Below are 13,007 nucleotides of genomic sequence, written 5' to 3'. Positions count from 1 at the left end.
AATAACATTTATTAAGATCTTTAAATTAAGGAAATTATTTATTATTAAGGAAAATAAAATTCAACTCCTTAGGGGCCCTCCCCCCACTTGGGGCCCGGGTAATTTATTCCCACTTGTCCCCCCACTACGACGCCCTTGGCTAAAAATAAAATAATAATCACATTTCTGTTAAAGAGATATAAGAAACTAGGCTACAAGTTCAAACACCTATGGCACCAGTAGCGTACAGCCTCTCCAAAAGTTAACATGCGAAAATTACATACCTTGCTGGCCCTGAAGCTCTCGAAGGCTATACACACCTTAGGCTACTCAAAGATTGTAGATAGGCTAGCCTACAACCTTGATGCAGTGGTCAAAGTGCTTTCAGGACTATAGGTTATCTAGTTTCTCTTGGGCTTTTATTTTGATATTGGACTGTCTCCCTTCCAGAAATTGTGGCCGGAAAAGACATTGGAGTTGCGGTTAAATTCCTGAACTGACTCCACACACAACACACTGATTGGAAATAGTATTTGTGGCAAGAACCAGTTTGGCTTGTAGCGAGCATTAATCAGCATCGTTCGAATGTTTAAATTAGACCGTTCCTTTAGTTTTTTCGCTAATGCTTGCAGATGGCCACTTGAGCTGCCGCCAGTAGTTTATTTCTCACATTATCCTTAGCACAAACGTAACATTATAATGCTCAGTTCTCATAAGCTACCGGTAACAGTCAAAGTCGAGATCAATGTTTTACTGCTACTTGTTACTCTTCTCGGACTGCTGACCAGGCTGTACGGGATTCAGTTTCCAAGAGCTGTTGTGTGAGTAGTGAATTTGTCAGTCACGGTGGTCTGTTAACAGAAATTAATGCACGGTCGAGGTTGTAGGCTAATTCATTAAGTGCATTAATTTCTGTTAACAGACCACCACGGAGTCCACTATCCACTGTTGCCACAAACGTTTTAATAGCTAGAACTGTCTTGTTTGTAGAACTTTCCACCGACACATTTCAACTAATTTCCAGGGTTCCCACGGGTCATGGGATTTCTGGAATATCATGGAATTTTACAAAGTCTATTCCAGACATGGAAAGTCAGGGATTTTTTTATAATTTTTTGGGGCATAGTCATGGAATATCAGGGAATTTTGTTGTAGCAGTTTAAAATGTAGCCTACTTGTCAAAATACATAATACAATTCACTTAAAACTAGATGTTGGATATGAAAAAAAATCCCTTTTCACAAATGAATCCAGACTTAAACCCTCTGAAGTCCAGACTTAAATCCCTCTGAACAAAAACAAACATTGCAAGGTTGTTGAAACAGTAGTGAATGCATGGATGTGTGCCATAATCATAGCAAAAGGCACGCCCATGAAATATAGTGTAGAAAATATGATTTGAAAACCGTAGCAATGTTTACAGTGACACAACAATATTCAACACCCCATATTCAACATCACAATTACAATATTCCATACATTATAATTCTAGCATTTTTATTGTATCTATTTAAAATCAAATATTTCCAAAGCCAATGTATATTTGCTAACATTAAAAACTGTGGTGTATAACTTTAAGTATTTAAACCCATGTGCTTTTGACTTTTAGGGCGGTTGAATACTTTTGTTGAATTCTAACAATTGTTCGTTTACGAAATGGCAGGAATTTAAAAGCAGTAAATGATACATTAAACCATGTCAGATATTTGGTCTTAGAAGTATGCACTGAGTTACTATCATAGGCCATAGAACATCTGTGGAAATGCAACTTTAATGCCAGTCTTCCATTATGCAGAGGATGATTAAAAAATAATAGATATAAACTCTCTGGCTGACGTATATTAGGCCTACTTTCTTTGCAGAGAATCTTCTGCTCTTGCAACTTCAGAACTTTTATATTTCTAATGAGCTGCCTCTTTGCAAATTAGGATGTGATTTGTTTATTGAAAGATATTCCTCCTTGATTGGTTAGCCTATGACAGAATTTACCTAGTTATTCACATTAAAATGAATTTTGGTGGAAAGTTGACTGAAACCTTGGTTTTTGTAAATCAATATTATAGAAATGTCTCATAGTTCCATGCCAGGGACTCTAAACACTAATGCGAATATTTGGTAAATTAATCCAAAAGCTGTGTATTCTTTGTTCTTCTTTTTGTAGGTTTGATGAGGTTTATTATGGACAGTTTGTATCTCTCTATATGAAACAAGTATTTTTCGTTGACGAGAGTGGACCACCATTTGGCCATATGATACTTGCGCTTGGAGGTAAGCGTGCACCTTGGAGCCTGATACAAAACACTGAATCTTCCCCTTGTTGCCTAAAAGTAGCCTTAATCTGACATTTGCTTTCATACAGCCTATCTGGGAGGATTTGATGGCAACTTTGTCTGGAACAGAATAGGAGCAGGTTAGTATTTTTTATTTTAAATATATTTTTCAGTGTGATGGGATTGATTGACTGACTGATCCACTATCTGTTATTTTATAGCTTTTTCAATATAAAGAATAATAACCATGGGGTCTGCTGTTCTAAGATGTTTGTGGAACCACTACAAACCACACAGAAACTTCATGAATTTTGGTGTCTGACAAATTGGTAACACATTGGTGATGCATTGTTTCAATTTGTTGTCTAGTAAAGAATTACAAATAACCATTCAGAAGTAGTTATGACTGCATTCATAACTCATAACATTAATCGTAATGTTACACTGTCGTAGCAGAAGCCCTTAACGAATGTGCACACTGCTTACAATTAGTTGCAAGAGTTGCAAAGTGAACAAACTGAACAAGTTCAGTGAGAGAGGCTATATGTGCACAGTCATTTCTATATTTGCCTGTCTATATGTTACATGTTAAATTGAACATTCACCCAACTTCATTTACTCCATTTTTTCACTCCATAACTGTCAAATCTGACATCATGAAATTCATGAAATTGCTGCTCCATCAGAGGGAATGTAACATCGTAGCCTGACGAGCCAGACCCACATCAAGATGTAGGGTCTGGGAACTTACCATAGGCACTGCTCAATCCGAGGGGCGAGATGAACGGTTGTCTTTCAAATTTCCTCTGCACGCAATAGTATAAGGATATAAGTATATATACTCTTGATCCCGTGAGGGAAATCCGTGAATTAGTGAAACACACTCAGCACACTCAGCACACAGTGAGGTGAAGCACACACTAATCCCGGCGCAGTGAGCTGCCTGCAACAACAGCGGCGCTCGGGGAGCACTGAAGGGTTAGGTGCCTTGCTCAAGGGCACTTCAGCCGTGGTCGGGGTTTGAACCGGCAACCCCCCTCGAGTCGCGATTCAAGAACTGCTGTTTGCCAGCAGCAGCATCCATCTTTTTTGTTTTCAAGTAGCAGTAAATTCATGCGGAAATTCACCGTTGCCGTCTCTATACAGGATGTGATTGGCCTGATAGAAGTTTAATTTTTCCAGCTTGCAAGCCAACAGAGAGTTACTAGACTACCCTGGTTGCAAATTACATCCCGATTTCTAGGCTAGTAACATCGGACAGTTCAATGCAAAAATATGGAGTGATTGCTAGTGTTGAAGAGTCTGAGTGGTGAGTGTCCTGAGATATCCTATCACTAATGGAATGCCTCTTGTCCAATCAGATATTAATAAATAGTTTGATCCCACCTAACTGTTTTTTGTCATAAGCAATATGGAACATGCCTGAAGTGCTGTGCATACTGTCTGAATAAAAAGCTGTCGAAGAGAGTGCTGTTTTGTGGAAAAAATACATTTGATCAGATTACATTTTTGAATTTGACATTACAAACTATACCCTATCATACAATTTGAAAGCTGTGCTTGTCAGATCAAAGGATCCCAGAATGTTGTGCTCCATTAAAATATAAAGCATTTCTACATGTTTCCTTAGTAGCAGTGAATGTGTAAGAACAGTTCCCACTTTGCATTCACAATATTTTAATGTTATTTGTTTTTTGGTCATGTGCTTTTCCTAGAATACTCCAATAATGTACCTGTTTGGAGCCTCAGAGTAATTCCGGCCCTATCAGGCGCTTTGTGTGTGCCACTGGGGTATCTGTTGATGCAGGAGTTGGGTTATTCCCATCTTGTTGCTTTAATGGCATCAGTGCTTCTCTTGCTTGGTAAGCTTAATACAAAATGTCTGAATATATTTGTTTCAATGTCATGAGGCTAAAATTTCACTGTAGCTCACACAAAGTGTTTTTCTTTGTACACATCTCTTGACAGAGAACTCACTGATTGTCCAGTCTCGCTTCATGTTACTGGAGTCTATTCTCATTTTTTTCCTGCTGCTTGCTGTCGTCTCCTATCTCCGTTATTGTAAAGCTCCAAATGAGTAGGTATCATGACCTTTTGTGAAAGAGGCGGTTTAAAACACTGATTTAAAAAAATTAAATATCCAGTTAACGATGGAGTTAACGTGTGTGTGTGTTTTATTTCATTTCTTCAGTTCATCAGTCAGGTGGGTATGGCTGGCACTGTCGGGTGTGGCAAGTTCTTGTGCTATTGGGTGAGTTAATCTTGTTTTTTTTGTTTTTTTTATGTTTATTTATTTATGTAGAGGCTTGCCACATTGTTTAACAAAGAGACATTCATTCTGAATTCCCCTCTTTTATGTGACAGAGTGAAATACATGGGTCTGTTCACCTACCTGCTGCTTTTGGGCTTGGCAACTGTTCATGTCTGGAAGCTCATAGGAGACAAGTCGTTAAACATGGTGAGATCTGAACAAACAAATTATTTAGCTTAACTTAGTGGCTTTGAATGACTGTATCTGTATTTTGCTTTTTACTTTCCGACTTGATGTCTCATGTCATGCCATATCTCCCTGTGGTTCAGTAGGCCGTGGTTGTGAAGCAGGTTGTCGCACAGTTTTTGGCCCTGATTGTGCTGCCAGTGGTCCTCTACCTGGTTTTCTTCTACGCCCATCTAAGCATTCTCTATCACAGTGGGCCACATGACCAGATGATGAGCAGCGCTTTTCAGGCCAGTCTGGAGGTCAGTATCTAACACTCAAGTCTATTAACACTGAAGCAGGTACCGTCACACTGGTGTGACGAAAACGCTCTAAAGAATATCTGGGTTCATTGAATTCAACATGGAATTTTAGAACCATACATTGTTGTGGAACAGAATCTTCTGTTAGAATGTTCAAAACCCCCCTGCTGAAGGATGGATGACAAGACGGGGATCGCACTGGAAATAACGAAGCGGCAGCGGTAAGCGTAACACAACGCTCAGACCATAATAAGTTCTATCACGTTCCTAAGAAACGGTTTGCCTAAACTGACAATTTGAACCAAGTTCAACGCTCAGCTTGTTCAACGGTAGCGTTACGCTAGTGCTGCCACCGTTCTGCTGCCACACCATAGAGAACGATATGAAACCTGCCGCTTGCCAGTGTGATCCCTGCCTAAAGGGCCATTCTCACCTGAAATGATAACTATAACGACAACTAACAATATTAGCATCATTATTGTTATAGTTTATGTGTGGACGTTGTCATTCATATTAGCTAGAGTAATACTTTTTTACCATTATTGATATAGTTATTGTTCTTGGTGTGAACGGCCCTTAACAGTCTGTGACTTTGTTTTATATAACACCCTTAGTTTTGCTTGTTAACACGTATTATAAGGCTGTGCTTTTGTTCTGTTAAGGGTGGGCTAGCCAGAATCACAAAGGGTCAGCCTCTGGAGGTGGCATATGGCTCTCAGGTGACCCTCCGCAGTATCTCCAGCAAACCTGTTCCATGTTGGCTACATTCTCACAAGGCGAATTACCCTATAAGGTTGACCTGGGGTTCCTCTGCAACCCTGATACTTGTGTTACTGTACATGTTCATGTTCATTGATGAAGTAAAATAAAATCCTAGATAACATTCATAATTAATTCATTTGATTTAGCATGCTTCTCTTTTGCTGACCATTTTCATGTTTTGCTTGTGGCTTACAAAGGTATGAAAATGGTCGTGGCAGTTCACATCAACAGCAGGTAACTTGTTACCCTTTTAAAGATGTCAACAACTGGTGGATAATCAAAGATCCAAGAAGGTAATCCCTGTCATTTTAAGACTTGTAATGTTTTTTCTGCTTTCATAAATATTCTTTCACTCTTTTCTTGAATTATCTTACAACCACATATTTCTCACACTTCCCAGTCAAGACCTGGTGGTTAGTAGTCCTCCCAGAGTGGTCCATCATGGAGATGTCATTCAGCTTCTTCATGGAATGACCTCACGTTTCCTCAATACGTATGTCTACAACTCCTACGATTTAGTGTATCCATCCAAGCATAGACTGACTTGCCTTTGCGACTGATGTTATATGTCGTGCTTTCACAGGCATGATGTTGCTGCTCCCATGAGTCCCCACTCACAGGAGGTGTCATGTTACATCGACTTCAATGTGTCCATGCCGGTTCAGAATCTTTGGAGAGTGGTACGTCTAATGTGTTTATGTTTATGTTAATGTGATTTGTTTCCATCATTCAGTACACTCTGTTCCTATCTCGACACAGAGATGTGTTAAAAAGCAACTCAAGTTATGTTGTTTTCAGCACATTCATTTTAAGAGTGTTACACTGTGTATTTGCCAAAAACCAGCTCTGACAATCATATATAAAGACTTGAGATGAACATGGAGATTCTGTGCTCAGTAATGATCATAGCCTGAGAAATGTTGGAGGCATTGAAGGTTCTTATAAACAGTGTTGGGAGGGTTACTTTCAAAACGTATTCCGTTACAGAATACAGAATACATGCCCAAAAATGTCATCTGTAACATATTCCGTTACGTTACTCAATCTGAGTAACGTATTCTGAATACTTAGATTACTTCCGCATTGAATTGCATTTTATAAGTGTAGGATTGCGGCCATCAAATCCTGCTTAGGCCTACTAAACAGGCCTATTCTGGTATGTTCTTCTGTTCCAAATGGCTGAAGTGTTAGGCCCACATAGGAGAATGTAGTCAACTAAGCTACCTGATACAACTTTAAAATAGCAAGGTGACCACTAAAACTGCAGGCAAAAAAGCAGGCAACTAGGCTAATTAAAACAAACAAAATAAATAGGCTACTTTAAAGGCGTAGCCTGTGAGATTTTTCGGTGGCATCAACCCAGTACAAGTGAGGGGCGCATATGACGGGTGGAACGCAAATGACCTGTAAATGTAAACATGGGCTACTGTATATCAGTGCTCTCAAAATGAACGTGATCGCGTAATAATGACATTCAAAAACCTAAAATTGGTTTTATTGTAGGTCTGAACTAGGCTTTGCTTAGGCCTATTGCTTAGCAAACTGTGTAAACGATTGGCCGAAGTAGCCTGAGCTATTAATACTTGGGAAAATATCCTTTGACAGACATCAGGAACCACGATCAGTGAGGAACAGGAGTTACCTCCACTTACTTTACTCCAAAATTGCTGTGCAAACAGTCATTTCAGGGTCTCCGATGACGCATCCATAATGCGCGCTGGCTGCGTTTTGAGGCTAGTGCAAGACGGCGGGGCTTAGATTTAAACATGTAAACAATTTCATCATAGATTGCTTTCAGGAGCCTCTGGGAAATGGAGGAGCTTTAATTTATTTAGAGAGTGAACAAACTTATGAAACAGAAGTATCGTCATGTAATCCATTGATTTCAACAATGTAACTGTATTCTAAATACCAACTATGTAACTTGTAACTGTATTGGAATACAGTTACTCATAATTTGTATTCTGAATACGTAACGCCGGTACATGTATTCCGTTACTCCCCAACACTGCTTATAAACACACACACACACACACACACGCACACAAATGTAACAACGGGGAAATGCACTCAACTGTCTTGTTTTGTTGCTGATTACAGTTTTTCTCAGTCGCTTTGGTGCTTTTCTCACATCACTATTAACATTTGCACAGCAGTTAGTGCAATTCTCAAAACAATTAGTGCAAACTGCAAAACCTAGTGGATGACCTGCAAAAGCACGTCACTTGCTCAAAATGGATAGTCCATTCCTCAAAAGCAGGTATTCATGTCAATGAAACTGTCAGTGTCATCAAAATGAGAAGTCTTGACACCATCGTTTATGAACAAGGTAGTCAAAAGGCTTTGTCATGTTTTCATTATGACAGTTCTCTCAGTGTTTTCCAATGCAAAAAAAGGTCAGAATCGGTGATACTACCTGAACATGCTCAAGACAGCACTATACAGTACTTGTACAGCCATTTGAAAACTACAGTAAAGTTACACATTGCTGTAGTTAGGTGAGTAAGTGAGTACAAGACACTGAATACGTACATTTTTACTGTATGCTCTTTGCAATTCTACAGCATTGTGACAGAATTTGATAACTAGTTCAACAATTTTGTATGTAATGACTCAAGCAATGAAATGAAGACTATTAGTTTTATTGGGAACGACTATTCAGCATTCATAAGTATAGTTCATTTTGACTGACATGACATAAGCAAATGATAATGTTAAAAAACAGCAGAGAATTGTATGAAAGCAACTGATACATGTCCAAAAGTATTTGCAATTTGTTCAGAGGAAGGAGAAATTGCTACTATGATGTGCACAAATGACTAAATGTTGTGGAGGTTGAACTAATAGTTATGAGAATTTTAATTCTGATCTGAAAAAAGCACCAAAGCGACTGAGAAAAACTGTAAATTGAAGAGCTGATTTGTTGCTTTGTAGGATATACTAAACAGAGAGTCCGAGAGAGAGAGCTGGAAAACTATTTTGTCAGAAGTGCGATTGGTCCATGTTAACACATCAGCTGTGCTGAAGGTAGGCCTAATTTCATTTCTGGTTTCTTTTTTATCATGTCACCATATCTTGTAAGTTGCCAGTGAAAATACTACCTTGCCTTCAGTCATTACTGATAAGATACTTTATGTGTTGTGTTATTTTATGTACAGCTTAGTGGAACCTCTTTGCCAGACTGGGGTTTCAGGCAGCTGGAGGTGATTGGCGATAAAGTCTATAAGGGCTACCAACAGACTGGCATGTGGAATGTTGAGGAGCATCGCTACGGAAGGAGTATGCAACTACTTAAAAAATATTCTGTAGATTATAGTGTCTGTGTATGTTTACCACAAAGCTTACCGGTAGATCTGTAGAGATGCATTGCTATGGCCTATGTGCCACGGAATGCTCTCAGCCACTTGTTGTGGCTATTGCTTTAGCGTACCTGTTTACACGGACCTGGTTGGGTGTTGCACCTAGTGAATGAGCATGTCACGATGCTCAAGGATTTATGTGTGTCAAAGTTGACAGTTTGGCAGCTTTGTGTCAAAGTTAAAGAGTTGCCCTGTGCATAAGCAAGATTTTCAGTGTTCAAGTAAACACGAAAGGAACTGAATATAACAGAAGATGCCGTTACAACCCAGTTTTGACACTCCACCGGAAATATATTGCTGGCTGAAGCGCCTTCCGTGGCACATACTGTAGTCAGTTGGAGGAGGTAATATTCTCTTTCTGATGGCTATCAGTAGATTTAAGTCTGAGAAGATCTATAGGTATTGGGTGTAGGGGCCAGCTAGTATTGCATCACAGTTGTGTGGTTCCACTCCACTCTGGATAAATACAGTACAACTTAGGAAGAGCTCTCAGACTAAATGCAATCTTAAATTCATGGAAATACCTTGGTTAGAAGTTTTTTTTTTCTCTTAGATTACAGTTAAATATTGTGGGTATGGATACTGTGTGTATGTGACTGAGTATTCAGAACTGACTTGATAGCCTTTCTTTGGCTTTTGTGGTGTCAAACTTGTACTTTAATCTTATCTATCCAGTAACATGCCAGAGCTTTTACTTATCCAAAGGTCATCTGCCACTTCATTGTGTGCAGGTCATGAACAGAAAGAGAGGGAACTGGAACTCAATTCTCCCACTCATATCGACATCAGCTGCAACCTCAGCTTCATCGCCAGGTTTTTAGAACTCCAGGTAAATAATAGTGAATGTATTTAGGATTGGCTTGCTTGGTGCTTAACTTGACTCACATAGTATGTTAACTTGAGACTCATAGTACTGTATATTATATCAGTGTTGATAACGCTATTTCAATAGTGGCGAATGCTGTCTGTGAAAGCTGAGGAGTCTGAACACAAGTATAGCTCTTCACCTGTAGAATGGATCACCATGGATACCAACATTGCATATTGGCTTCATCCTTCAAACAATGTAAGGTTTGGTGACTCATTTGGTGTCTGGAAAATTACTCTTGACATGCAGCCTTCCCTTCTTTGCCTGCTGATATTAATCATATCCTATCCCATTCCTGTATTTTTGGTTGCAGGCTCAGATTCACCTCATTGGAAACTTTGTAACTTGGACATTGGCAAACATTGCATTGGCTGTGTATTGTCTGTTGTTCTTGGCATATCTCTTGAGAAGACGCAGAAAAATACAAGATATTCCTGAAGGTATTTTCGTTTTTTATGCCTGACAGTGAGGGGATAATATTGCTTCATTGCCTCATGTTCGAATCGAATTTTCTCTAAAACACTATAGTGCACAAATTATTTAACCTCCTTACAACTGAGATCCATTCTCAATCTCAGTTGAGATTTAAGAATCTGTCTGGTGTCAGCCAGTCTATTAAACCATAGTTTATGACGTTTATTATCTAAAATGAATAGTGTGACCTAAAAAGAAAAAGCATGCGATGTGTTTCAACCCAATAGCAAGCTGGGCTCAGATGGTCCAGGCTGGAGCTGTGTGTGCCGGAGGCTGGGCTGTGAACTACCTCCCTTTCTTCACAATGGAGAAAACACTTTTTCTTTACCACTACCTGCCAGCGCTCACCTTCCAGATCTTACTCGTCCCAGTTGTCCTGGAACACGTTCACTCTCATATCCTCAGGTGAGGTGGCTTGTTGTGTGGTCGATGTCATCGGTGAATTGAGATACTGTAATTACTGAAGGTGTTGGAAAAGTATTTTATATTTTTGAAAAGGGTGGGGTTTATGGTATTTCTGAAAAATAGAATTGTAACATGAATATGAATTATTGGTATCCCTTGTGCACATCACCACTTGCAGTACAGTCATGTAGGTTTTGTCATTTGTCATTTGTTTATTTAGTTTTTTCGTCTGAAGAGGTCTTTGGTCAAGGATGTCCACGATACTGGTGAACCTGTGCACATGAAACTTACACTGTTTTTGCAGAATAATGTGAAAATAGTTAACTTAAGAACTTAAAGGTAAAGTTAAAAGGTAAGTTGGTCCTTTAGGGGGAGTATCACCCTTGCTAATTGAGCCACTCATTAGGAGTCACTCCTAAAAAATCTAGCACTTCAATGGAGCAGTAGATGCAACGCGAGTGGAACACTTCAGTTACGTGACTGGTGTAGCTTTCCACATAGGCTACAAATTTATATTTGGTAGGTGTACACTTGGTCACATTTATTCACATCCCCTAATGTTGTGATGTGAAGTTTCAAAGTTCATGAAATTTGACATCAGCACCACCTATTAGATTTGCGCCAAATTTCATGACATTCTGTCAAGGGGCACGGCAACTATCTCAAGTCATGCCTGTGCTGATATATTGTGACAAACTATTTACAGATAAGTGATTCTCAAAAAAGTTTGGACGCTGTATAAAATGCAAATAAAATAGAATGAAATGCATTACAAATCATGTAAACCCATATTTAATTAAAAACTGGACATAGACCACACAACAAATGTTAATATGACTTAATTTTGAATTTGATGCCAGCACGTTGGGACTAATTAGGTTAATTTGTAGCATCTCTCAGAAGGATTGGGAGTTTTTTTCACACTGCGTGGACAAATAGTACAATTTAAGAATGATGTTTCTCAAAGTAAAAATGCAAACAATTTGGGAATTTCATAATATACAGTACACAATAGGGGACAGGACTGAAAAACATGATTGGATGGCCGTGATCTTCGGACCTCAGCTGGTGCTGCTGAAACTCTGGTCTGATCAGTCATAATGTGGGTCTAAAATCATGTCAAGTTTCATGGCTAAAGGTTCACCGGTTTCCCAGGTATCATCGACCAAATAATAATAAAAAAACACTTTAACAGAACCTAAATGACCACACTGAGAAATTCACATTTCAAAATAGGTAATCAAATCACAATTAATGTTTAAATTGAAACTATTATTAATTTATCATTGTTTAGGTCCCCATCACAACGTTGGGCATTTGGTGGGGTTGTTTTGGCAGCTTTGTCTGCAGTGTTACTGGCCTACCACACCATCTCCCCCTTCACCTACGGCCATGTTGAGATGACTTCTGATCAGTTGGCCATGCTGCGCTGGAAAGAGAGCTGGGATATTCTACTGCGCAAACATTAACACTCATCTAATGTTGTCCTTCAGTGAAGTGGTACAGAGTTGTCATGACCGAAAGTACACTTGATAGAGTACAATTTTAACCAAAAACGTTTTGTTGTAACAAATTGACAAATGTGTTTGAAGGGAGCCTTATTTATAAAATACCAAGCTTGTCTCTTCAGAGAGAGAGAGAGAGAGAGAGATAGAGAGCATTTGGGAATGAGTAAGGGAATGACTGATCAAAAGGTAATATGGAATATATATATATATATATATATATATATATATATATATATATATATATATATATATATATATATATATATATATATATATATATATATATAATAATTGCAGAGGGACATTAGAGCTCATCTGGTCCCAATTCCAAGGCTGTGAAATGGTCTCTTATTTAATCTTGCTGTATGAGCCTAAATGGGTTGACTGGGTCTTATTTTTTGTGTTTGTACTGTTTTATAGTTCTTAATAAATAAATAAATAAAAAAGACAAGGAGAGCTAATAATTATCATGTGAGTACTTGTAGTGTTTTTTTTTCTTTCATTCCTTCAAAATGGTCTAGATTGTGCAATCACTTTAGTAACCCATGTTCGTGTTTTCTAGCACACAATTGAATTGTCAACATTTTTTATTGAAAATGTTAAATATGGAAGCTCATCATCCATCAGTACATATTAAAGGTGT

General features: G+C 38.6%; 1 protein-coding gene across 2 annotated transcripts; it reads left to right on the top strand.

Moving 5' to 3' along the window:
• Positions 1–484: 484 nt before the first annotated feature.
• On the top strand, positions 485–12,555 carry pomt1 (protein-O-mannosyltransferase 1). 2 transcript variants are annotated; one of them, XM_076289708.1, is made up of 19 exons: positions 485–800; positions 2,141–2,247; positions 2,339–2,389; positions 3,965–4,111; positions 4,218–4,326; positions 4,441–4,500; positions 4,614–4,707; positions 4,833–4,988; positions 5,651–5,781; positions 5,948–6,043; positions 6,151–6,243; positions 6,334–6,430; positions 8,685–8,777; positions 8,909–9,029; positions 9,841–9,938; positions 10,062–10,175; positions 10,291–10,417; positions 10,679–10,856; positions 12,151–12,555. In XM_076289708.1, the coding sequence occupies exons 1-19, from the start codon at positions 679–681 to the stop codon at positions 12,323–12,325; spliced, it is 2,169 nt and encodes a 722-aa protein (XP_076145823.1). In that variant the 5' UTR covers positions 485–678; the 3' UTR covers positions 12,326–12,555. The 2 variants fall into 2 exon arrangements, with proteins under 2 accessions (XP_076145823.1, XP_076145824.1); XM_076289709.1 differs by lacking the exon at positions 12,151–12,555 and adding an exon at positions 11,077–12,132.
• The last annotated feature ends 452 nt before the right edge of the window (positions 12,556–13,007 follow it).

Source organism: Alosa pseudoharengus, unplaced genomic scaffold (genome assembly GCF_046254945.1).
Source record: "Alosa pseudoharengus isolate Yale_2024_CS ecotype anadromous, Long Island Sound unplaced genomic scaffold, YU_APseudo_1.1 YU_APseudo_1.1_scf_17, whole genome shotgun sequence".
In the NCBI taxonomy this organism is placed as follows: domain Eukaryota; kingdom Metazoa; phylum Chordata; class Actinopteri; order Clupeiformes; family Clupeidae; genus Alosa; species Alosa pseudoharengus.
The sequence above is the reverse complement of the archived record's forward strand: the minus strand, read 5'-3'. Positions and strand labels throughout refer to the sequence as shown.

Bases quoted from the DNA above. Each gene is read 5' to 3' on its own strand.
- pomt1 (XM_076289708.1), top strand. From the start codon at position 679: ATGCTCAGTTCTCATAAGCTACCGGTAACAGTCAAAGTCGAGATCAAT. The intron at 2,248-2,338 runs GTAAGCGTGCAC...GCTTTCATACAG, and splicing joins TATGATACTTGCGCTTGGAG to CCTATCTGGGAGGATTTGAT. The intron at 10,176-10,290 runs GTAAGGTTTGGT...TTTTGGTTGCAG, and splicing joins GGCTTCATCCTTCAAACAAT to GCTCAGATTCACCTCATTGG.